Genomic DNA, 25,384 nt, shown 5'->3' with positions numbered 1-25,384 from the left:
ATATATGTTTGCCATACGTAGCCAACTAATTGGAAGCTGTGTATTCCACATAATTATACTTCGGGCATTTTTGTGGCTTTTCACAACTTTTTGTACCCAACTTTTAAACGTATACTACCACTTGTTTTTCACTATATACTTTTCTCACATTTAGAAGTTTTCGCTTAGTTAGTTTGTATATATATATATATATATATATATATATATATATATATATATATATATATATGTATATGTATTTGGTTAAATAAAGGTTATACCATACATATAAATTTGTATTTTTAAGAGATATCCCATGGTGGAGTGAACATCCACCCGCATATAGCAGAGGGAGTAACCACCCCACTTTATCCTTTCTTCTTTTTCTGTAAACTTAAACATTGTTCATGTGGCCCGTGCTAGCCTTTGAGTTCGACATGCTTGGTCAAAAGCTAATGCTTACCTTGAGCAAATAGGCTGTAATAGACTTGGTGAACTGGTTTTGAGTAGCTTTTTTCAAAGCTAATATAAATATAGATTTGTAATAAAATAATCCCTGTTAACTGGGTTTAGAAACTTTGTGATGTTTATTGAAAAATAAACCTTCAAAAATACCCCAAAAATGCTAGTCTTCCACCCTATTTATTAATTTGCCATTGTTTTAATTGTCTTTCGGTGTTAATGATTCTATATTGATTTATTTAAATCAGAATCAGTAATAATATAATTTCAGTAATGTTCAGCTTCTTTCAATTGCTTCTAAAGGCTGTCCAACAGAAGAATTATATACATTTCCTCAGGGATAGATAAATATTCCTAGCGTTTAAAGGAACACTATTCAAACTTTATCATTTAAACTTTCCCATAGGAAACGCAGAGGGCTTCTGCGTTTACTCGGTCAGTGCAGAAGAAGTGCCATTGGTGGCATCATACTGACAGCCGTTAGGGGTGGACGGCATAATCTCGATACAGTACAAATCCTGAAATACTATTATTAGCGTAAAAGTAATGTACATTTTGTTTTGGTATGTTAATACCCCTGTACACAAGCACTTATTAGCTAACCTCCTATTATCCCTCATGGCTAACAATAGTAGTCTTAAATTTCACCTTCTAATTACATGCCCATACTGACTTTACAAATATCTATTTCCTGACTAACTGAAATGTTCTCTTCTCTATGACCGGTCCTTAGCAGGCATTAGGTTTCATGTGCGTAATCTACTAACATGCCCTGTGTGCTCACTGCAATAATAGTGTTTCTCTTGCAATTTTTGTGTATCATTGTTAAAAGTAATATGACCTTTTTATTACATTGTCATTAATTATTTGAGAATACGGATGCGGACAAGACAGTTCGATAGGAAACAAAAGTATTGTCTTGAACTGATGGACCCCAACTTTTGTGGACCATGCTTCCTATAAGGCTTACCCAGCCAAGATGACTGAGAGTTCGGAACAGGAATGTTAAGATTCTCGAGTAAATGTTGGATAAACACACATGCATGGAGTCTGCAATTGAAGGAAATACTGCTAAAATTAAATCTGTTTCCTGGAGCAGCACTAACAAGTTGGGGCAGAATTCTTCTCAAACTATGTTCTCAAACTATGCCCAAGATGCATTAGTGATTTGTACCTCCGTGCTATGAATGATAAATTATTAAACCTACAGATTAACGAATTATAAATCTAATGTGAATCTTCATTACTTCCTTGTGTAGAAATCAAGTGTTGAGTTCACATTTTATGCTGGGCTGATGTCAAGATACGGATATCAAACTTTATGGAAGCCTATAAGCTCCAAACGTCTTTGCTGCAATCTTTATGCCAAGTCTACCTTGCTTAGTTGATAGGATAAGTAAACAATACAATTTTAGACTTTAGACATCAGTTAGCTTGTCTTTTTAGAAACCTCTTAGCCTGAAATCTATTTTGCTTGCAATTTGCCTAAAACCACCTTGGCATGCATGGACTGTCAGATGCATGCCTGAACAGGCAGACTGCTTGCTATGCAGTCCACGTACCGTACTTTCAAGACTGTCAATGCAGAGAGTAATTTGAAGTGTTCAGCATAGACAAAAAAATCTTCATTGCTTTATGAACAGTGCCAATGTGTTTAATGGTGTTCTTGATTTATAGGTTTGTGCATTGTCCTTGCAATTCTAGCTACCTTTATTTGTGAACCTTTATACAAACAACAGAAATTGAAAAAAATGGAAAGCTGATAATTCCCCCTGTAGGCCTAAAAGTATAGTGGTGTGTGTGTGGGAATGGGTTATTTGTAAGTTACAGATCTCTCTGTGTCATGAATTAAGCTGCAGTAATTCTAAGGAATTAGAAAAGCTACATGGTATTATTAACTTTTGCTGTGTGGACACCTTTGTAAATGTCAGAAACATTCTGAGAGAATTACACCAAGAATATTCATTACCTTTTGCTAGCCTAGTCCCAGCTGAGCGAAGATTTGAATGTTAGTTAAAAAAAATTACCCCAAGAGTCATTGAACAGGGTTGTTCTATTATATTTCTATTTAATGTGCGTCTATCGTGACCTACCGCCACATTATAGACTATATATATTGATCTGCCCATTGTGCTAATGAAATAGGCAGTTAATGTATTTTATATCTGCACAGCTTTAAATTCTTCAAACAGTGCTATTTGTGATAGTTTGTGCAGCAATACATAGACATGTTGAGATGCAGTGTTCTAACACTGGTTGCGGAGCCTATTCTGCTTGCAGGCGATGTGCTATGAGCAAGCCTGCACGTTAGTCCATTTCCCATTTACTGTGCTGTGTGCCCAATAGTGCTATGAGAAAGAGAAACCTACATTGAAACTTTAAAATGTGATTTAGTGGTAAAGAGAAATGTTTTATATATGAAGATATGTTATATATATATATAGGTTTAAACAGCAAATTAAAATCTGAAGACTATACCCAAAACCTAGAAGGCACTTAGGCAAACATGATTAGTAAAGGGTATTACGGCACCATGGAAAGGGACTTTAAACACTAAATTATAAATAAACGTATAATATAAAAAAAAAAAGAATTTCACTAAAAACGGGTGTAGGAGAGTTTATAACTTTTTATTGTATCTTTTTATGAACTCCTACCTCTGAGTTTCAACTTTTCTATCATCATAGTGTAAAAATTTTTTTTTTTTTTTTGTTTTTTAGATGTCTTTCTGCCAGAGGGGAGTGCGGCTCCTGCTAATCAATTTTTGAATGAATTGCCAAGCTACCAGTCCCTTCTAAGAAGAAAACCCTCTAACTATGGGACTCTAGAAAGACGCAGAAGTACCCGACGATTGACAACTTCTCTGTCGCGTGAGCCAAGTCGTGTAGGCTCCATCCATGAAGAACCAAGCATTCCCCTACGTGACTATGCATTAAGTATCCAAGACAAAAGAAAAATAAGGTTTGGAGTCAGGCTGTCATTATTCTTTTCTTGTGACTGAGACAAAACTAATTTTATGTGTAAGAGTGTTGCTTCATTTGGAGGAATAAGTTAAGGAGTAATTAAAAGGTTTCTTCATTACTGTCCACAGTGATTTGTGGCGATTTTGAGTTTCCTGAGGGGACTTAAAGGAACACTAGTCACCAAAATGTGTTTAGCCTAATTAAGTCGTTTTGGTGTGTAGATAATGCCCCTGCAGTCTCACTGCACAATTCACTGTTCACTATAATTCAGGATAATCCCATAAATGAAAAACAATCCGTGGAAATACGAAGTCCACTTTATTTGAAACAATAGTACACAAAAATGCATGCACAATGCGTACAGAATAATAAAATAATTAAAAGTAAATACACAGCCAAATTGGCCAAGAACCCCCTAAGGATAGCAGCTATAAACATACAAGAAGCTTGAATTATAGTAAAGTGCCAAGTGCTGAAGTGCAGAAATGCAGGATGTTAATAATATTGCTCCATGAGCCAAAGGCAGCACAAGGTACACAAATACTATACAATAAAGTGCATGTAGAAAAAAGACTGCTATACCAAAAGTGTATACCAAAAGTATACCGTCGATGCCGACTTCCTCAGGCAAGCTCCTATCATCACCTTCACCACCCGCCCATTTATCTTTTTAGAAATATTATATTGTTGATTTTTGTACAATACATTTTTTCCACAATGATCATTTCTTTTTCTTTTGGTGTCAGACCTAATGCATGGACCACTTTACCTTATTGTCCTCCTCTCTCTAGGATTTATCTGGGTTAACTGTAATATTAATTATCTCCTTTCTCTTTCCTCACAAGTCACTAAACAACAAATTGTAGTTAAATGAAAGCAAAGCAAATTGGATTGCAATTTCGAAGCAAAAATAACTAAGTTTGGAAATATTCTCCAAATGAGTTATAGTCACAGCTTGTTTTTTGTTTGTTTGTTTTTTTTGCCTGAATTTTTAAATTTGGTTTCTCTTTCTCTGCTTTTCGGTGTTTCATGAATATACTCCCATGTATACCTTTGCAAATGACCGATCTTAAAGGGACAATCAAACCAGCTTTTTTAACTTACATTCTAGGACAATCTTTTGCTGAGATAACAGCCTACTTAATTTGTGTTAATCGTTGTCCAGGTTTGCAGCAAAAAAAAGGAAAATGAAGCTATGCGGGTAAAACCTCCAATTGTTAGTTACATTTTCAGCTTCTTTATCTAACATGAAATGGGCAGCTGAGTTTTAGGAGTTTTACCAATGAAAGCTGTCACAGCTCTGCTGAGTTTATCGGAATACTTTTGCATTGGAAAACCCTGAAATCTACCATGGGTGTTATTAGTGATTTTATGTGAGTTGTAATCATGGGCATTGCAGATGCATGCAAGTGAAATCACCTGGGCTGTGTGACACACCTGTACTTTGTATGTTGATGTTTGTACTGTGAAAGGAGGAGCCATGGATAAACTGCAAGAGAGTTTATTCAGAGCACTGGGCATGTTATAATTTTATAGCATGACAGGAGGCTTCATATTTGCTTAAAGGACCACTCTAGGCACCCAGACCACTTCAGCTTAATGAGGTGGTCTGGGTGCCAGGTCCTTCTAGGGTTAACCCATTTTTTCATAAACATAGCAGTTTCAGAGAAACTGCTATGTTTATGAATGGGTTAAGCCTTCCCCCTATGTCCTCTAGTGGCTGTCTCATTGACAGCCGCTAGAGGCGCTTGCGTGCTTCTCACTGTGATTTTCACAGTGATAGCACGCCAGCGTCCATAGGAAAGCATTATGAATGCTTTCCTATGTGACCGGCTGAATGCGCGCGCAGCTCTTGCCGCGCGTGCGCATTCAGCCGACGGGGAGGAGAAGAGGAGGATCGGAGGAGGAGAGCAGGAGGAGATCTCTCCGCCCAGCGCTGGAAAAAGGTAAGATTTAACCCCTTTCCCCTTTCCAGAGCCGGGCGGGAGGGGGTCCCTGAGGGTGGGGGCACCCTCAGGGCACTCTAGTGCCAGGAAAACGAGTATGCTTTCCTGGCACTAGAGTGGTCCTTTAAGTCTCTCTTTACTAGAACTCCACAGCAGCACATTAACATAGAGATAAAAACACCAGAGACAAAAAAAATCATGTATCTATAAAAGTCTTCTCCCAACTAACTATTTCCTCTTTCTTTGCTGCTCCGCAGACAGTACAGGTCAGAGTACCACTGCCTCCTGTTTTATATGGGTGCTTGTGGATATTTTACTGTATTTATATGTTTATTACTGTATTGATTTATTTGTTTATAGGGTATTTTCTACACCTACCTGCTTAGTGCTATAGGGATTTATCCACTTCTCCGTGACCGCGTGGTCGGGTGGGGGCGTGGCCGGCCAGTTACCAGACTTACCGCATTAGTTCCGTCGATGGCAGGCACATGTGCTGTAGTTTTGACTGGGACTCAGCTATGACTTGGGCGCATTGCACCCTCAGGCTGTCCTGGCTTTGTGCCCTATGTGGCTGGCAGGTTAGGCTACTGCGGACTATAGTGGATGATATAGATCACAGGCATGCTATATAGAGCTGTGCACAACCCCTCAAGGGTTACAGGCACAACTGGCAGTGTTACCACTTATACTCATCCCCCCCCCCTTTTTTTTGTTTGTTCAGATGATTGCTTGCAGCGCTCTGTTTTATCATTTTGACCAATGGAGCACCTCTTGTGAGGTAACTCAGTTGGTGAGTTTCCTGACTACAGGTGTACTTAATATGCAAGTTCACTATTTAACTGAAGTGCGTTATCTACAGTTGCACAGTAGAAGGCTATGTATACATAGAAGAATGCTATGTACAGTTACATAGAAGAATGCTATGTACAGTTACATAGAAGAATGCTATGTACAGTTACATAGAAGAATGCTATGTACAGTTACATAGAAGAATGCTATGTACAGTTACATAGAAGAATGTTATGTACAGTTACATAGAAGAATGTTATGTACAGTTACACAGAAGAAGGCTATGTACAGTTACACAGTAATATACTATGTAGTTACATAGAAGAATGTTATGTACTGTTACACAGAAGAGTGTTATGTACAAATACACAGAAGAATGTACGTACAGTTACACGGAAGAGTGTTATATACAGTTACACAGAAGAATGCTATGTGCAGTTACACAGAGAATACTATGTTCAGTTACATAGAAGAATGCTATGTACAGTTACATAGAAGAATGCTATGTACAGTTACATAGAAGAAGGCTATGTACAGTTACACAGTAATATACTATGTAGTTACACAGAAGAATGTTATGTACTGTTACACAGAAGAATGTACGTACAGTTACACAGAAGAGTGTACGTACAGTTACACAGAAGAGTGTTATGTACAGTTACACAGAAGAGTGTTATGTACAGTTACACAGAAGAGCGTTAGGTACGGTTACACAGAAGAACGTATTGTATGTTTACAATGAAGGATGTTATGTACGGCTGCACAGAATAGTGTTATGTACAGTTACACGGAAGAAGGTTACGTACAGTTACACAGAAGAGTGTTAATTACAGTTACACAGATATGTGTTATGAGCTAATAATCTGAAGAAGTGTTATGTACATCTTAGCGAAAGGTAAATTTTATCGGAAGAATGGAATGCGCAGTTCCTCACCTGTACATCTCTGAAGCTCCTGACTTGTCTGTGCCCCAGGACTTGGCCGGCTTTGTCCGTGCCTTACTGATTGGCCTGCTTTGTCGCTGCCCCATTGATTGGCCTGATTTGTCTGTGCCCCATTGATTGGCCTGCTTTGTCTGTGCCCCATTGATCTGGCCTGTGCTGTCTGTGCCAGAATGTCTGCATGCCAAGCCTACTGCCACACACTCACGCTTGTGCATTGCATGCGCTGCCCAACTTGCCTCGATCACTATATGGGGTGCTGCCCCTATCTCCCTGCCGGTGACTCTTAGGTGTCCTCTATACTCCTTGAGATCGCTTTGCCTGGGACCGCTGCACAGGAGAACCCTTATCCGGGTTAACAGCGCAGACAATGACTACTATGGCAGTGACCGCCTCCATGGAATTGGGCTTCAGCCAGGGTCCTCCCTTAAGGAGCGTAACACTAGAGGGCCCACCTTTAAAACGGCAGGCGACTTGAATGAGTCAGACTCTCCTAGAGGAGAGCAGGCAAGGGCACATAAGCGCTTCTGGAAGGGTGAAGGCCCTGAACCAGTGACTTGAATGAGCCAGACTCTCCTTGAGGAGAGCAGGCAAGTGCGCATGAGCGCTACTGGAAGGGTGAATGCCCTGAACCAGGCTCACGGAAAGATAAGACTCCGAGGAGTGGCTAACCCCTCTGCAATCGGCCAGACGGCCCTGCCTATATGGCACGGGGGAGGCGATGACCACCGGACGCGGCAGTGACCACCTTCTTAAAAAGGCAGACGACTTGGAGGAGTCAGACTCTCCGAGTGGAGAGCAGGCAAGGGCGCATAAGCACTACGGGTAGGGTGAAGGCCCGGAACCAGACGCCCGGAAAGATTAGACTCCGGAGAAGTGTCTAGCCCTGATATGATCGGCCTTGACGGCCAGACGACACTGCCTATGTGGCACAGGGGTGAAGGTCCCCGTAACCCCCACCATGGCCGCCCTAGCTGAATGGCGGGCGGACCGGTTCCCCTCGGAGGGAGAGGGCGATGGGGGTGTGGAATATGATGACAGCCCCTAGTGGCACCATGAGATGTAGAACAAAGTCCACTACAGGGGCCCCGACGTCCTTGGAAGAAGAGGTCGTCTCGTGGATCGCCTTAAACGAACCCCTGTTCGACCCTCGATCCATTGCTCACCTTGTTTCTTTGGAATGGTCTCTGCCTGATCACCTAGCACCATCGGTGCGTTTATGGGCCCGTAGACCGCTGGCTTGAGAAGCCCGCAGGATAATTCGAGCGGTATTCCCAGCCGGGCTCCCGAACAAAGTAGCCGCAAACCCAGACTTAGACCCAGATGGGGCACTGCGGCTTTGCTGGTTAAGCACCTGTCTAGTATTCAGGAGATCCTGAGAGCGGCCCACTGCAGTGCCTATACTATGAAGTCTGCACTGGCAAGCCGATTGTTCTCCGCTACACGAGTGAGTTGTGCTAGCAGAACATACGAGGAAGTATAAGAGGTGTCCTATTTTACATTGAAATAGTTGACGGAGGCTTATCTCAGCTCCAACCCGTACCTTTTATAGGGGGATTGGACCCTTGACCCGGAATTTCACACTTGCCTCCACTTTCGGATGACATCCCAGACGGGGCCCCAAGTCTGGGGTGGCAGACGACCCTATCCTAAATGCAATTTGGACCGCTGGAGGTGCTTGGGATAAAGGAATCTGAGCCCCTCGGAGTCCCGGCACGAGTCTATGATTGAACGTATATTCATTAGTTGCTTTGAATTAGACATGGCCCTCAAGAAACTTCTAGGGACCGCGGGGCCCAGTTCTGGTAAGGTGGCCTCTATTTTCTCCCTAGTGAGATAGGTATCTTGTGCATCAGTCATTTGGGCGACAATACAACCTGGTTGGCAGGTTGGGAGGAATTGAGGACATTTAGGAATACCAGAACTATATGAAGAGATCTTTCTCGTTTTCCATGCGTTGGGACCCGGACGCGACTCTCATCGATATAGGACATCTTGCTGTACGGTCGACCTGGACGGGCTTGCCGGAACCCCTGCGAGGTACCTCCCAGACCGAAAGGTCAGACACTCCCTGCGTTTTCCCTGGTTAGAGTCCCTGGATTTCGTTTTTTTTTTTCAACCAGGGAAATATCGAACTCCTCTACATCTCAAGGAATGGAGTCCTGGAGGGCGGATTGGACGCAAGGGGGTGCCTCCTATGCTCTCCACTGCCCAAGTTTCTTGTACGTATGGAATAGTTTTCTCTGGGAGGACCCGGCGTCAAGACTTCAGTCCACGGAGGAGGACCCATCAGGCCCCGACCAGTTCGGCTGGATGACGGACCCGTTTGCTCAGCGATGGACGTTTCCCTAAAGGAGTGTTCGAAACGGAGACGCGGACGAGTCTCCTCCGTTTGTTAGTCTGAGGACCTTTCTACGCGTGCCTCGGTATGCAGTTCCTGGATTCCCTGGACCCTTGCTCATTTGATCTCGGGGATTGTGAGACTTTGGTCTGCATGGCGACCCTGACGTAGTTGGGTCTGGTACGGATCTCCTAATTTTGCTACCGCTTTTACAGGGTTCGGGTATTGTTTGGTCACTTTATTACCGGGGACTGCCATATCAATTAGATTAGGTAGCGCGTACAACTGTTGTCAGGCCTCGCTCTGCTTAGAATTCCCTTTAGGGTTCTTCCCTTTTTCTCGCCCTTCATGTACCGCTTGGTTGTGGTTGGCATTGGCGGGGCGTATAGGTTTTTTCGGTTCACTTCAGTCCGTAACACTGCGACTTCAGGTACCGACATGTTTTTCTCCAAGACATTGTACGCTTTCCTGACGGTTACGAGGAGCTATCTTCGCAGAGTTTAGGTTGGTACAGCGGATCGTGTTTCTTTGGTCTTTGCTGTCTGAGCGTTAAAACAGCAAATATGAAGCCTCCTGTCATGCTATAAAATTGTAGATTATACAAGCTTTAGTGTAACTATAATCTTAATTTTATTAATGACAGGAGGTGAATATTTCCCTCCCAGTTTCTCCCTCCCTTTGTTGTTTGTTGGTTTGACTGACTTGTTGTTTATTCACCTGGTCTCCTGGGCTAGGTTGGTTATCTGGGGGACTTGGGGTTTATCTGGGATATGGTACCGTCAGTATTTTATGATGGGGATTCAGGTTTTTTCACTTTCTGGGATATTATGCTGTCAGTATTTACGATGGGGATTCATGTTTTCTCAGTACATTTCATTCGCTAATCAGTGTTTTCGACTCTGTTTCTCTCGTTTCAGTTTAAAGGGACACTATAGTCACCTGAACAACTACAGCTTAATGTATTTGTTCAGGTGAGATCTATAGCTCCCTGCAGGCAATCTAATGTAAACACTGTGTTTACATTGATTGATAGGAATACCTCCAGTGGCCGTCACTCAGACGGCCACCAGAGGGACTTGGTATCATGCAGGGCCCTAAAAAGGCCCTGTACACGTCAGACGTATTAAGATACGTCGGACGTGTGCAGGAGAGAGAAGGCACTGTGTGCGCGCCTTCTCTCTCCAGCCTGTCAGAGAGGAGAGGGGGCGGGCAAAAATCGCGAGCTGAGCTGTCAGTCAGCTCAGCTCGCGGCCGCGCACACCACGCGCATGCGTGGTGTTTCTTCTGCTCTGTGTTTTTCATGCCTACCTTAGGGGGAAGGGAGACACTGGTCCAGCCATTCGGTTTCTTATACACAGGTTTTATGTAAAATAGAATTATGCATGCCATTCATATAGGTCACAAACTCATTCATTGCCATGTAAGTCTTTCAACTAATGTGTTTGTGAGCTATATGTCACACACTGCTCAGTTAACTGTACTGTTGTAAGGTAAACATATGTCACGTGGTTCCCTTTTTTCAATAGGACAAATCTGATGTCGCCGCATTTGGTTTATAAATAAACCTTTACTCAGTCTAAACATATAAACTCTACCTCAATCCTCCCCCCTCCCCCCTCCTCCAACACACACACGCAGTCACCCTCTCACACTCATTTTATCACAGAACCCCCTCACCGAGTGTCACTCATAAACACACAGTAACCCCTCACACTCACTCTATCACAGCATCCCCTCACCGAGTGTCACTCATAAACACACAGTAACCCCTCACACTCACTCTATCACAGCCTTCCCTCACCGAGTGTCACTCATAAACACACAGTAACCCCTCACACTCACTCTATCACAGCCTTCCCTCACACAGGCGTTCACGTGGTGTCATGTCAGGGTGTCTACTATTTCAGGAAGACTAGATAGGTTTGTGTTTGTCGTGGTCAGGTATGTGTGACTCCGGGTACGTGGCTTTTTATGGTGCTGTGTGGCCCTATTCTCTGTAAAGATCGTCTGTGGCAATATCGCTTAGCATGCTTCGTGTGAGAGGGTTCTATGTCAGGGCGTCTCGGTCAGGCTGTAGACTGCCTTGTGTTCAGGTTTCATCGGGCTACGCACCCGAGTGTCTGGAGTGTCCCGGAGGGAAGCTTTGTGCCCCTGACCTAGGGGGAGGCGGGGGGGGTGGGGGGTGGAGAGGGAGCTCCTATAGTTCCCGTCTCTCCGACTGGTGCGTGAGGCTCTCAGCGTGTTCGGTCTACTGTGGGTTAGTGTGTCTATGCGTGCTGTCAAGTATAGGTAGCATTTAGACATGTGTCAAGCTGGGTATCAGCATTCAAGAAACCAACAACAATAATAATAAAAAAGAAAAAAACAAAAGGAAAAATTATGAAGAAGGGAGGCAGTCATTCTATAAGAGGGTTATAAGTCCGCTGTGACTCCAGGGACTGTGTATGATGTGTGGGAATTATTTCAGTCCATGTTTTTCAAGTGTCCCGATTTGTCGGTCCCTTGTTTCTCAGGATGAATGGCACCGTGTTGTCTGAGTCCCATCTCTGTGCGGTTGCCTCTGTTGCGTCATTTTTGTCTTGTAATCCCAATTTGGCGAGCACTGCAGGTATTTCTGGGGTCGCGGAGACCCTGTGTGTGGTCCCGTTTTGGGTGATTAGTAGGGATCGAGGTGTCCCCCAATGGTATGGCAACTTCGCGGAGCGCAGTAGGCTCGTAAAGTGGGATAGTGTCTGGCGCCACTGAAGTGTGGCTCTGGTCAGGTCCTGAAAGAAAAGCAGCTGTGCATTTTCAAAGGCCAAGGGGGTTTGTCCCGTACTGCCGACATAATGTTGGCTTTGTCCTGTGTGGTGGCACAGCGTAGGATAACATCCCTGGGGGTTGTGCTAGGCATTGTGGCGGAGGGTGGGAGTCTGTACATCCCGTCGAGGAGCATCTTCCGTGCTGTCGGTGGCGGCAAGATAGTGGCCAGGAGCCGTCTCACATAGTGAGGTAGTTTTTTCGGGTGTTATGTCAGAGGGTACTCCACGTATTTTGACATGGTTGCGACGAGCTCGGTCTTCGTGTGTTGCCAGTTGTAGGGAGAGACCCTGTTGGTTGGACTGCTATTGCTGTATTGCTTCCTTTACTGCTGTGATATCTGTGTGGAAGGACATGATGCTCTCCTCTGTCACCCTTACTCTCTCAGTTACTTTCTGCACTTCCCCTTTAAGCAGGCCCACGTCCGCGGCCAGTGTCTCCTTAATGTCTTGCACCCAGTTATGGAGGTCTTGTTTAGTGGCCAGTGTATTGTCAAGTGGTGCCTGTGTTGGTGTCAGGGTGTACTCACATTCATTCTCTGCTTGAGCAGGTGTGTGAGACTCCGTCCGGGTCGTTGTCGGAGTTTGTGGGGCCTCCGCGGCCATCTTTGATTGTGCTTGCCTCTGCAGCAGAGCCCGATGTCGGTCTGCTCCGCCGGGTGGCCGGTTAGTACCTTCTGTGTTCGTCTCCCCATGTTCGTTGGGGTATTGTTGTAGGTCGGCAGAGGGTCGTTAAAGGGTGGGGGCCCACCTCGGCTGTATACTCCGTCGAGGAAATACTCAAGCCCGGCGGCTGTCGGCGAGGTGTAGGCCTTGAGCCTCCGTTTTACCTTTCCCGATCTCTGGGGTTGGAAAAGAGGCATCAATGTGTGCGGTTTGTCACCCTGATGCCGGATTCAGGATGGGTCTGGCACTCGGTCGGTTCTATTTTCGGATGTCTGTGGATTTGTTTCAGGCTTATTAGGAGCAGGCAGGAATGGCGTCCGCTCCGGTTCAGGTTCAGACCACGCCCCCATGGCCTAACATTTTAAATTCACTTTGTATTCTTGACATATCACTGTTAGCGAATAACCCGGTATTTTAGAACACAGTTATATTGCTGCTTTGTTTATCCTTTGCATAAAAAAATTCAAACATTTTTTAAATAATGGCCTCGATTTTAATATTTTTCAATAAGCTAAAAAATTATATTTTTCAAAATATATTATATTTAAAAAAAAAACCCCTATATGAATCAGTATATAAAAATATCAACTTATTAAGTAATTATAAAAGTTTATTTAAAACTTTAAAAATAATGTAATACGTTTATCCAAAAACATTAAATCAAGGCCTATGCGGTTTTATTGACCCTTGCAAAAGCTTGGTAATGAGTCTTAAGTTGGAATGTTAATCTTTTTTTAAAGAATTTTCTGTACTTGAGATTACCTCTTTATTTATATATTTCACATATATAGGGATAGTCAAACATCACGCACTCCATACACCAATGGATGGAATCAATGGAGAGAGAGCAGCTGGAATCAAGCAAGAAGATACAAGGATGACATTTCAGCTTTATTCTCCTATTTAAAGCTGTGGCAAAGTAATATTAACAGCATTGAGGGTAAATAAATAAATTTTTTATTTTTTCGTTCTCTGGCATTCATCTGAACTCTCAATTTTGCATGTGTGTGTTGTTGAGAATTAAATCAGGTAGAATATTTTAAGAATTTTAAGAATTTTTTTTTTGCTACACCTTTTCTTCTGAATTATTTGATTGTTGTCTTTTTCATGTCTGTAAACAAACTAAAACTATAGCTTGATCTCATTTTGTAACATTTAGTATGCTGAATTGTGCTATTTTCATATGCAATGCAATGGAATGTACATCGATTTTATTGATAAGACAGGTCTTTTGTGTTCAGTTGCACAGGACACTATACTCACAGTATCTTTTTATTTTTTTTTTATTTTTTATCTTAAGAATAGCTGCCAACGCCGTAAAGCTGCACTTTAGGGTATTGGCTGCATCCTTTAAAAAAAAAAAAAAAAAAATGTTTTAACCCCTCCCGACTGCATTACATTTTATTGTCCATCTAGTCACTCCCAAATGCCCCGTGCGCCCCCCATTTAAAAAATCTTTCTTTATTTTGAGCCCAGACCTGGGCACCGCCATCTTTGTGTGGGCAGATGAAGACCCTGAGGGCACGTCATCTGCCCTCACTAGATAGCACTGTGAAATTCCCTTTACCTTTTGTGGCCTGAAATTTAAAATTCACTCTGAATTCCTGACATTTCTGACTTTGAATTAAAGTGAATAACTGATAACTCTTCATGTATATTCTCAAATTTTAATTTATCTTCTGAAATATATATCTTTAATTCCAGGTAAATTTGGCACGGGTATTGGATCATACTTCTCCTTCCTCAGATTTCTGGTACTACTGAATCTTGTGATCTTCATTCTGATGTTTAGTTTCACCACGTTGCCCGTTGCGATTTCCAAACAAGGCATTTTCAACAGCAGCCAAATTATTCCAGCCGCCACTGGTACGCATGAATGTATGCTTTAAGGTTCATTCATCAAAAAACTGAATTGAAAACTATATGCAAGCTTTTAAAAAAAAAAAAAAAAAAAAAATCGCAAGTTTGGAAAAACTTTCCCAGTGCAGCTATTCTGGCCAAATGTAAAACGTGATTCCCAATTCACCACAGTAGTGTATGTGTGTTTTTTTTATTTAAAATAAATGTTGTGATTTAATTAAATATTGGAGATATTGGTTAAATAAACTCTAGGCACTAAAACCATATCCTCTCATTGAATGATTTATAGTACCTTCAGTCCCCTGCCCCTCCATTTTTAAACAGTTTAATAATAAATAAGGATCCCTGGCTACTCCATAACTCAGCCGCCACTGAAAGTATGGCAAAGGCAAAGATTACACACTTCTTTCTAGCCGTACCAATTTATCCCAGCAATGTTATCCCATCAGTGGTTAGTTGACACTCAACTAATGACCAGTGCCCATTGCTGCTCAGTCTAATGCTTCCTAATTAGCCCAAGCAGAAATAGACTGCTGGGAGCTCTTGTTTAGCATTAATGCTAAAAGATTAAACAAAGAAAAATTGGCCTCAAGATCAATGTCTGTAAAGGAACAGAGAAAAAGGGGGGTAACCCACAGGGAATTGGTAATAAACAGGAAAGAAGGGGGAAATATGTTCCCACTACCTATATTAGGTGAATATTAACGGTTAAAAATCTCGAAGATACTTTATTAATGGAAAAGGCGCACCTATCCGAAAAAAGCCCCAGCGATGGCTGCCTGACGCAAGTCAATAGCGGCAGTCCAATAAGGAGCAGAGAAAACAAACGGAAAATAAATGACAACAAAGAACATAAAGTATAAAGATCTGTGTATAAATCAGTAGATGAGTATTATACACATCTTCTTTAACAACATAAATTAAATAACTGTGGTAAAAATTAATAATGAGTGTTAAACATATGCTCTAACTTAGTAACCAACATAGGCTAAAATAATATCCTGATCATCCATTAGGATGATCAGGATATTATTTTAGCATCTATTGACAATATACCCTTTGCTCTCATCTCTTTAGCCTGTTATCTATTAGCATCTGCACTCTTTAGCTTGCATTTTCTCTACCTATCCTATACCAAGTGCCCTAGAAGGCACTGTTCCTATTCTTGGTCTCTCAGGGATATTTCTTCACTCTGACGAAAATCATTTATGAAGGAGTAAGGATTAGTTGTAGTGTATATATGTTTCTCTCATTTGCTGATTTTCGCAGGACCATCTGATTTTCAATGCAGTATGCCAATTTGCTTTATATCTATCGAGAGAGGGATATGAGGGTATATTCATTCATTTGCTATTACTATCTTTATAGATTGAGTTTATACTGACCTTTACAGTATCCCATGAGATACACCACACTGATACTTTTCATGATTTTTCCTTTTTTGATACATTGTTAGGATTATATCTTTTGAAAGTGTGTAGGTTTACTCAGTGGGAGTTTCTGTATTGTATCTTATTTTGGATACATATACATCTGTTTAATTACAACATTGTGCAGCCCTACTTAGTGGGATTCACCCCTTTCTCAGCCTATGTTGGTTACTAAGTTAGAGCATATGTTTAACACTCATTATTAATTTTGACCACAGTTATTTAATTTATGTTGTTGAAGAAGATGTGTACAATACTCATCTACTGATTTATACACAGATCTTTATACTTTATGTTCTTTGTTGTCATTTATTTTCCGTTTGTTTTGTCTGCTCCTTATTGGACTGCCGCTATTGACTTGCGTCAGGCAGCCATCGCTGGGGCTTTTTTCGGATAGGTGCGCCTTTTCCATTAATAAAGTATCTTCTAGATTTTTAACCGTTAATATTCACCTAATATAGGTAGTGGGAACAGATTTCCCCCTTCTTTCCTGTTTATTATTAATGCTAAAAGAACACTATAGCGTACAGAAAAAAAAAAACATGTATTCCTAATGCAATAGTGGCCAGCTCGATGTTTGTTTAGGGCACAGAACCCTCATTGTGCTTCCTTGCCACGGGGATCTCTCCGCAGACGGCCCTGCCTCCTCGGCTGAGATCAATTTTGACAAATCTCATCCAATCCAGTTCTTTCCCATAGGAAAATATTGGGAAGCTAGTGTGCATGCGTAGCAAAATGCAAATGAGAGCATCTAATTGAAATATCTGTGTTTAACTTGATTATTTCAGAAGAAACACCGCTAGAGGCATGTTAACCCTGCAATGTAAACAGTGCTGTTCCTGCATAATGTCAATGCTTTTAGTTGCAGGGTTAAAATACAGGTGCATGGCACCTTGACAACTTAATTGAGTTGAAGTGGTCTGGGTGCCTATAATGTCCCTTTAAAAATGGTTGAATGTGTAATGGGAGGACAGCCCCAGAGAACTCCAGACACTATAACCACTTCAATGAGACAAAGCAGTTACAGTGTATCTGTTTAAGAATGCGCAAGCTTAGTTATTTAATATCAAAATCAAAAATATTTTACTTTTTCAGATGTCTCCTGCACAATCTACTCACCTGCTGGTCAAGGGCTTCTGTATTTCTATAAAAATATCATAGATCTGCTTTCTGGAACGGTACGTGTTATACTACTATACTTCACATAATATTATGAGACACACTAATGTGAATGCATATGAATTAGACACTTGAAATTACCTTGTCAACCCATATGTTTACTTTACAATGCTGCTGTATGAGATAACAGAAAATATCAATAATTTTGGCTTTGTAAAACTTATATGGAAGTCTAAGTTATAGACCATTTCTCTTCCTTGGATCATTTGGTAATACAAGTAAGACGACATGGACCAGTAGAGGACTATGCTACAGTGAGGCGGGATGGCTTTAGAGTGTATTTTGTAGCATAACTCTTATTACTGTATATTTTTAAGGAAACATTTAAAAAAAAAATTTATTGGTTGTACAAATGATCACTGAAAGTACAGTTTTTAAATTTTTATTTTTTCATTTTCAGGGTTTCCTTGAACTCACATATCTATTCTATGGTTATTATACTGTAGAGTCTGTCACTGTTTATGTCTTCAGCTACAGTTTGCCTCTTGCCTATGTGCTCGTCACAATTTCCTACCTGTTTTTGAGTGTTATTTGGATAGTTAAACGGTAAGTCATTTTTTTTTCTACCTGATTTTCCAAACTATGAATAATTGTGTATCTGTCATCAGATTTATGTTTGTTGAATTCTGTATAAAATAAAATCAATAAACAGGTTAACATTATTACTACTTAACCTTGCTTTGTTGAATTTTGCTTTAATTATCATTAGAAGATCTGAATCACCTATTTTCGATCCTTCAGTTATGGTAAAATAGCTGCTTAGAGCACATGATATCGAGTGCTAATTAGTATTGGTCACTTTTACAGTGTAGCTTGTAGAGCTAGTTACAAGTATTGTATAGCTCACTGGTTGCTTGTTTTGCTTTAAAAAAAATCACAGGTGAAAAAGAACAATTATTTTATTTGGTTTTCTTGGTGTGCTTTAACCAGTGGTAGAACATTAACTCATCCCACGATAAGTTGATAACTAGCTTCGTGACTGTGTCTGTGTCTGAAATGGTGGGATCACTGGGCCAGGGGGTGGAGAATCAGTGAATGTTGGCAGTTTTTTTTTTTTCTCATTTGGACCTTTAACCAAAATCTAGTTGTTCCATTGACTTTTTAATCATTTCAATATGTTCTTCATTATAGGGCTGTAGAAGGCTTTAAACTGAGTCTTGTGAACAACGAAGATAGGTTTCAGAGCTATTGCAATAAAATCTTTGCAGGCTGGGATTTCTGCATTGCCGACGTGCAGTACGCTCGATTGAAACACAGCAGTTTGCACCATGAGCTAAAGGTTAGTTTCCTGGTAGTTCTTTTTTAACAGAGAGTGGTACAGTGCCGATATGCAATGTCCAGCTGTGGCGTCAAATAGATCTTCATGTTACTTAAGTTACAGAATGGAAGCTAGAACAATGGTGTGTGATTGTAATCGTGAGTGATTGTAACACAGGTGAAACAAGTATCGGTGGTAAATAAAGATGGCATCACAAAAAATTGCAAAGACTTGTTCCTTTTAGCAAGGTGCCCATACAGGTTTCTTTTTGTATTGGGTAAGACTAAATAAAGTGCTTGTTCTGGATCAGAGGTTATAAGAGGTGGGAACAGCTGGGGAGCTTCCCTGAAAATCTCTTATGCACAAGAATGGAAAGATATAGGGTGCGTCTTGATTCCAGCGATAGCTAGTTTAGCTTTTTTAACATGTCACAATGGTAGGTCAATGTAATTACATTGTAGCACAAAGCATCAGAATGAGTTATACAATGTAGTACATTTATTAAGGTGGGTTTGCTGTTTAGGTGCATACGCCACATCCCCATAATCAATGACTGGCATAAGCATTTGCTGTACAATCTTTTTCTTTACTGTGGGGTTTAGGCAGGATTGGTTCTGTACAGGTTTCGATGAGTGTTTTATGTGGAGGCCAAAATATAGATTGAAATCTAGCAACATACCCAAGTATTTGAAAGAATGGACTGCGGTCAGTGTGCTATTTGATTTTGTTCTGATGCATAGATGGGAATTGTGTAATTTGTGTAATTTAAGTACTGTTCCAAAGATCATTGTTACAGTTTTGTCAGTGTTCCGGAAGAGTTTGTTTTTTTGCGATCCACTTTAACTCTGTGAACTGGTCTTGGCGCACAGCCTCAAGCTGCGGTAGATTTGGTTTGCTTGCATAGATTACTTTGTCTGCGAAGATGTGTACATTTGAGGCTTTGCAGACATTGGGCAGATAACTTATGAATAATGGGAATAGTAGGAGGCAGAGTATGTAGCCACAAGGAACACAACACGTGACTGGGAGAGGGAGGGAGTCGCTGTCAGAAATGGACACCTATTGAGATCGTTCCGATAAAATAACAATTATTTTGTTATTTTTCTAAATATGTTATAACCCACATGTGACTGATCTTTATGAAGATAGATCATAGGTATTTATGTAGATCAGTGTATAGAAAGATTAGATGAGTCAATCAAAGGGACACTGTAGGCACCCAGACCACTTCAGCTCATTGTAATGGTCTGGGTGCAAACTCCCATCACCCTTAACCCTGAGCATGTAATTATTGCAGTTTTTTATAAACTGCAATATTTTCCTTCTAAGTTAAAGGACCACTCTAGTGCCAGGAAAACATACTCGTTTTCCTGGCACTAGAGTGCCCTGAGGGTGCCCCCACACTCAGGGACCCCCTCCCGCCCGGCTCTGGAAAGGGGAAAGGGGTTAAAACTTACCTTTTTCCAGCGTTGGGCGGAGAGATCTCCTCCTGCTCTCCTCCTCCGATCCGCCTCTTCACCTCCCCGTCGGCTGAATGCGCACGCGCGGCAAGAGCTGCGCGCGCATTCAGCCGGTCACATAGGAAAGCATTCATAATGCTTTCCTATGGACGCTGGCGTGCTCTCACTGTGAAAATCACAGTGAGAAGCACGCAAGCGCCTCTAGCGGCTGTCAGTGAGACAGCCACTAGAGGACATAGGGGGAAGGCTTAACCCATTCATAAACATAGCAGTTTCTCTGAAACTGCTATGTTTATGAAAAAATGGGTTAACCCTAGAAGGACCTGGCACCCAGACCACCTCATTAAGCTGAAGTGGTCTGGGTGCCTAGAGTGGTCCTTTAAACTCCCACTCTAGTGGCTGTCTACCAGACAGCCACTAGAGGGACTTCTGGGTGGATAGGCGATTTTTGGTTGCCTAAACGATGCTGGACGTCCTCACACTATGCATGAGAACTTTGAGTGTCACCGGAATGCCCATAGGAAAGCAATAAATAAGGGGACCATTGCCATGCATATGCATTAGGTCTCGCCTGCTGTCTGACGTCAGCAAGGGCAGAGCTGAGCCAGCGCCGGGGGGTGGCAGAGCTGAGCCAGCGCGGAGCGATATCGGAGCTGGACCCAAGTAAGTGACAGAAGGGGTTATTTTTGCACCACGGGGGTGGGCTTGACAGAGGGGGAAGTAGAGTGCCAGGAAAACGAGTTTGTTTTCTTGACACTATAGTTTCCCTTTAAGTGTTATTTATGAAATGCATTTGAAATTGGGTGATTTATGATTATTATTATTTTTCTCTCAATTAGGGCACTTGAAGTTGTGCCTGAAATGCAAACAGTTCATTTACCAGCCACACATTTGAATCAAAATAAAATAAAATATGGAATATAAGGGGATCCCCTTATTCTCACACATCTTATTTCATTTCTGGAACCCAATCTCTTGTTATGATAATGGAAAATAGAGCTTCCTATTGTTTTAAAAAGGAAATCTTACCTTTGCTCTACGTTTTCTCTGACCTTCCTTTTTATTAATTATAATACGACACGGAAAGGGTTTTCCTCTGGGTATATTCAGCCATTGTCATTGTAACTCATACCTTATTTCATGCAAGCTAATACAGGTTACCAAGTGATGTGTTGTTCTGTGCTTGTTGTATAGCTGCAGGGATGGGTGTTCACTCTAGTGACAGAGGAGTAATGGAAACACAAGAGGAAAACCAAAAGTACTGGGCACCTTAAAATTGTGTTCTTTATTTCTATCACATACCCTCGCAAACATGTCCCTGTGCTTATTCTGGACATATAAAATAAATTGAATTATTCATAATAGCAGCAGACATGTAGTGTGTTCAGTTGGCAGGGGTGTGTGTGTGTGTGTGTATATATATATATATATATATATATATATATCTATATCAAAATGTAGAAAGCCCTTGCACTCACGCTTTGGTGAACTGATTACCGGGTGCTTGAAATCCAGGAAAATTCAAATATATTCAGATAGTGATCAGCACTCTCGGATTTTTGAAGGTTTAAAACTTACAGTTTATTAGTCATCCATTAAAAATAAGATCAATGTTTCAGTCCCAGTAGGGACTTTCATCAGGATCAGGCACAGACAATATAGTAAAACAGTGCATTTAGATACAATAAATATAGGTGGAATTAGTGGAAAATGACTTACCCCTGGTCAGGGCCGGCGCTACCATTAAGGCGAATAAGGCATTCGCCTGGGGCGCCGGCCTCTAGGGGGCGCAAACCGAGAGGTTTCCCGGTGGGCTGCCCTGCTGTATCTGTCTGGGGATGCTGTGCTGGGTGAGTGGCTCCTTAGCCACCCCCCAGCGCAGCCACTCACCAGCTGGGCTCCCTCTGCAGCCGATTACCTGCCCGAGCAGTGGGGTTTGCTGTGACAGCAGAGCACTCTGCTTCCTGCAGGCAGGGGGAGCCTGTGAACACCGGAAGCACTGTGAAGGGAGCAGGAAGTAGACTGTGCTTACAGTGCTCGTCTCTCCTGCTCCCCCAGGAGAAAGAGCAACATCCTGGATCCTGCAGCCTGGACCTCTGCTCATCACAGCACCCAGGTATGGGATGGTTAAGGGGGATTGCTTATTGTGTGCATGTTTGTGTGTGTAAATAAAGTGTGACTTTATGTAAAGTTTGTGTTTAAGTGACAGTGTGTGTCTTAATGAGAGTGTATTAGTGACATTGTGTGTTAGTGAGAATGTGCAAGTGACTGTGTGTGTGTGTTAGTAAGTGTGTGCAAGTGACATTGGGTGTGTGTGTCAGGGAGAGTGTGCAAGTGACACTGCTAGTGAGTATGTGTTAAGGAGAGTGTGCAAGTGACACTGTTAGTGAGTATGTGTTAGGGAGAGTGTGCAAGTGACACTGATAGTGAGTATGTGTTAAGGAGAGTGTGCACGTGACACTGTTAGGGAGTATGTGTTAGTGAGAGTGTGTAAGTGACACTGTTAGTGAGTATGTGTTAAGGAGAGTGTGCAAGTGACACTGTTAGTGAGTATGTGTTAGGGAGAGTGTGTAAGTTACACTGTTAGTGTGTATGTGTAAGTGAAACTGTGTGGTGTTATTGTGTAACTGACAATGTGTATGCCAGGGAGAGTGTGTAAGTTAGTGTGTGTATAAGTGAGAGTATGTAGATGACACTGTGTGTGTTAGTGAGAGTGTGTAAGTGACACTGTGTATGTTAGTGAGAGTGTGCAAGTGACAATGTGTAGGTCAGTGAGAATGTGTATGTGTTAGTGTGTAAGTTAGAGTTAGAATGTTTAAGTGTGTATGGCAGTGAGAGAGTGTGTGTATTAGTGAGATTGTGTAAATGACACTTCAAAGGTAATTATTGCAATTTTTAAGAAACTTCAATAATTACCGTTCAGGGTTAACTCCTCTAGTGGCTATGCACGGAGACGTCCAGTCACGGAAATGCCACTGCGAGCGCGGCCATTGAGAAGCGAAGGTGGACCCAAGCCAGCACAAAAGACATTGGAGCTGGACCCAGGTAAGTGACAGACAGTGTTTTAACCCCTGCTGCACCACGAGGGGGGATGAACTTGACGGAGGGGGAAGCTATAGTGCCAGGATAACAAGTTTGTTTTCCTGGCACTATAGTTTCCCTTTAATACCTACTCAGTGCGCCTATTTCCCTAAATGTCTCTTTAGTGTAATTCAGAGTTTAGTGAATAAACCTCTGAGGGAATGTAGTTGCATTCATAAGGGGGCGTCAAAATGTATTCTTGCCTAGGGCGGCAAGAATCCTTGCACCGGCCCTGCCCCTGGTGCTGAGAATAGTGGGAGTAGTGCCCCTGGCGTCCCCCATTGTCCCGTGCGGACGAGGCCACGCCCCCACGTGCCGTGATGACGTCACGCATTACCACAGCAAAGAAAATCACATGGTGCAAGAATCAGGAAGTAGCATCCATGTGAAACAAGTGTATACCCGGTTGTTATAGCAACCTGGCTATGAAACATGCAAGCCATAGTAAAGATATAGTGCCTACCTTATGATTTCGAATGGTTTCTTGAGTGAGTCATTCCACAGTGGAGAGATACGTCTTAATAGAGGCTTTATGGGTCTGTGGATCAAAATTAGATTTAGGTCTAAACTGTGTTGTATATTGGTCCTTCGGTTTGTGGTAGTAATCTTTGAGGCGTATATTTCTCCCAAACTTAAATAATTCCACATTCCATTTAAACTGATTAGGGGCAGCAGTAGGTACAAATGAAAAGCCATATTCCCAAATTTCTATTTCTTGTTTATTCAACACTCTGTGTGATAAATTGAAAATAGGTGTTATTTCCTCATTGGAGGTTTTCCTTGTGGAGTTGGCTTTGCCATTCTGTCCACGTCGTGTTCTCCTCCTTCTGCGCCTTTCCCTTGACTCCTTGTGGTAATTCCCACTTCTGCGTTCCCTTAAAAACTGCCAGATCCCTTAGTGCTTCACTATCTGAAGCAGATTCACCCGAAGTGATATCTACTGTTGCGACTTTGGGGCGGGTTATGCGTTTACGTTGTCTAGGTGGTCTGGGAAAATGGGGGACGCCGGGGGCACCACTCCCACTATTCTCAGCACCAGGGGTAAGTCATTTCCCACTAATTCCACCTATATTTATTGTATCTAAATGCACTGTTTTACTATATTGTCTATGCCTGATCCTGATGAAAGTCCCTGCTGGGACTGAAACGTTGATCTTATTTTTAATGGATGACTAATAAACTGTAAGTTTTAAACCTTCAAAAATCCGAGAGTGCTGATCACTGTCTGAATATATATATATATATATGGCATATGCCTGAAGTTGTGGGAGGGATTTATGGCCTATATAAACCCAGCAAACCCCCTGCTTACCTGTCTGCGTCGATTCCGGAAATTCACGCCTTCTCTTCCGGTCAGGGGGACCTCTGACGTCATATTTTCGCGACGCGCCAAAAAATACTGTCGGGAAACTGTACCACTAGTTTCGTGAGTATAACACACGGACCGAGGCATTCGTCGAGTTCTGCTGTTAACTGTAAGTAATTTTCACCCGTACGAACGGGCTCATTCGTCTTCCAAGCATTTTCTCGCCCGCCGGCAGTCCGTCTGCATATCTCTCTGCTTTGTGTTCGTGAGTATTACGTGGGTAGCTAACACACGAACGGCTATATCGTAAGTTATACAGCATCTTTCCTGCTCACACGTTCAGCTACACGGTTTCTTTCATCTACATGGCTCACGTTGAATCCTTCCGGTACCTAACTGGTCAATGTCAGTTTTCGTTAAATACAGCGTTTGCTTGTTATTTATGCCTGAGTTAAAACGTACAGCAGTACCCTTGTCAGGATGGCACATGGTTACATTCACTGTGTAACTTATACAGTAAGGTGCTTTGCTACATGGGTATGTCATGTTAAGTTTTATTTATGCTCTGCTGCTGCATCTCATTAGTCCGATTTACACAAGGCTGTGTTTTAATAGGTTGTCAACTTTGTTAATTTTCTTCCCTCCTGTTAAAGTTTTTTACAAATTCGGTCACTGATTGCAACAGGTGCCTTCTTGGTTAAATACACTACTCCATTTACAGAGGTAGCCCCTGCCCCCCCCCCCCCCCCCCCCCCCCCACAAAAAAAAATAAAAAAATATTTTTTTCGTGGTCATCTCCCTGTTAGTGCTGCATTCCCTATTATACAGCTATAGCGCTGCTATTCCCCGCATTTGGTTTATTTTCAGCTTTTGTATACTAGTCAATTTGTTTCACTAATAGCGCTACCTCACGGTTTTTCAATGTT

General features: G+C 42.1%; 1 protein-coding gene across 1 annotated transcript in view; it reads left to right on the top strand.

Moving 5' to 3' along the window:
• The window catches only part of TMC7 (transmembrane channel like 7), a 61,529-nt gene that overhangs the window by 17,367 nt on the left and 18,778 nt on the right, over positions 1–25,384 (top strand). Inside the window, exons 2-7 of the mRNA XM_063430328.1 lie at positions 3,162–3,402; positions 13,676–13,824; positions 14,589–14,750; positions 17,270–17,352; positions 17,754–17,899; positions 18,485–18,632. Coding sequence (XP_063286398.1) covers positions 3,162–3,402; positions 13,676–13,824; positions 14,589–14,750; positions 17,270–17,352; positions 17,754–17,899; positions 18,485–18,632 — 929 coding nt within the window. The remainder of the gene's footprint in view (positions 1–3,161; positions 3,403–13,675; positions 13,825–14,588; positions 14,751–17,269; positions 17,353–17,753; positions 17,900–18,484; positions 18,633–25,384) is intronic.

The sequence above is a fragment of the Pelobates fuscus genome, chromosome 8 (assembly GCF_036172605.1).
Source record: "Pelobates fuscus isolate aPelFus1 chromosome 8, aPelFus1.pri, whole genome shotgun sequence".
Classification (NCBI taxonomy): Eukaryota; Metazoa; Chordata; class Amphibia; order Anura; family Pelobatidae; genus Pelobates; species Pelobates fuscus.
This window is presented reverse-complemented; position numbering and strand designations above follow the sequence as displayed.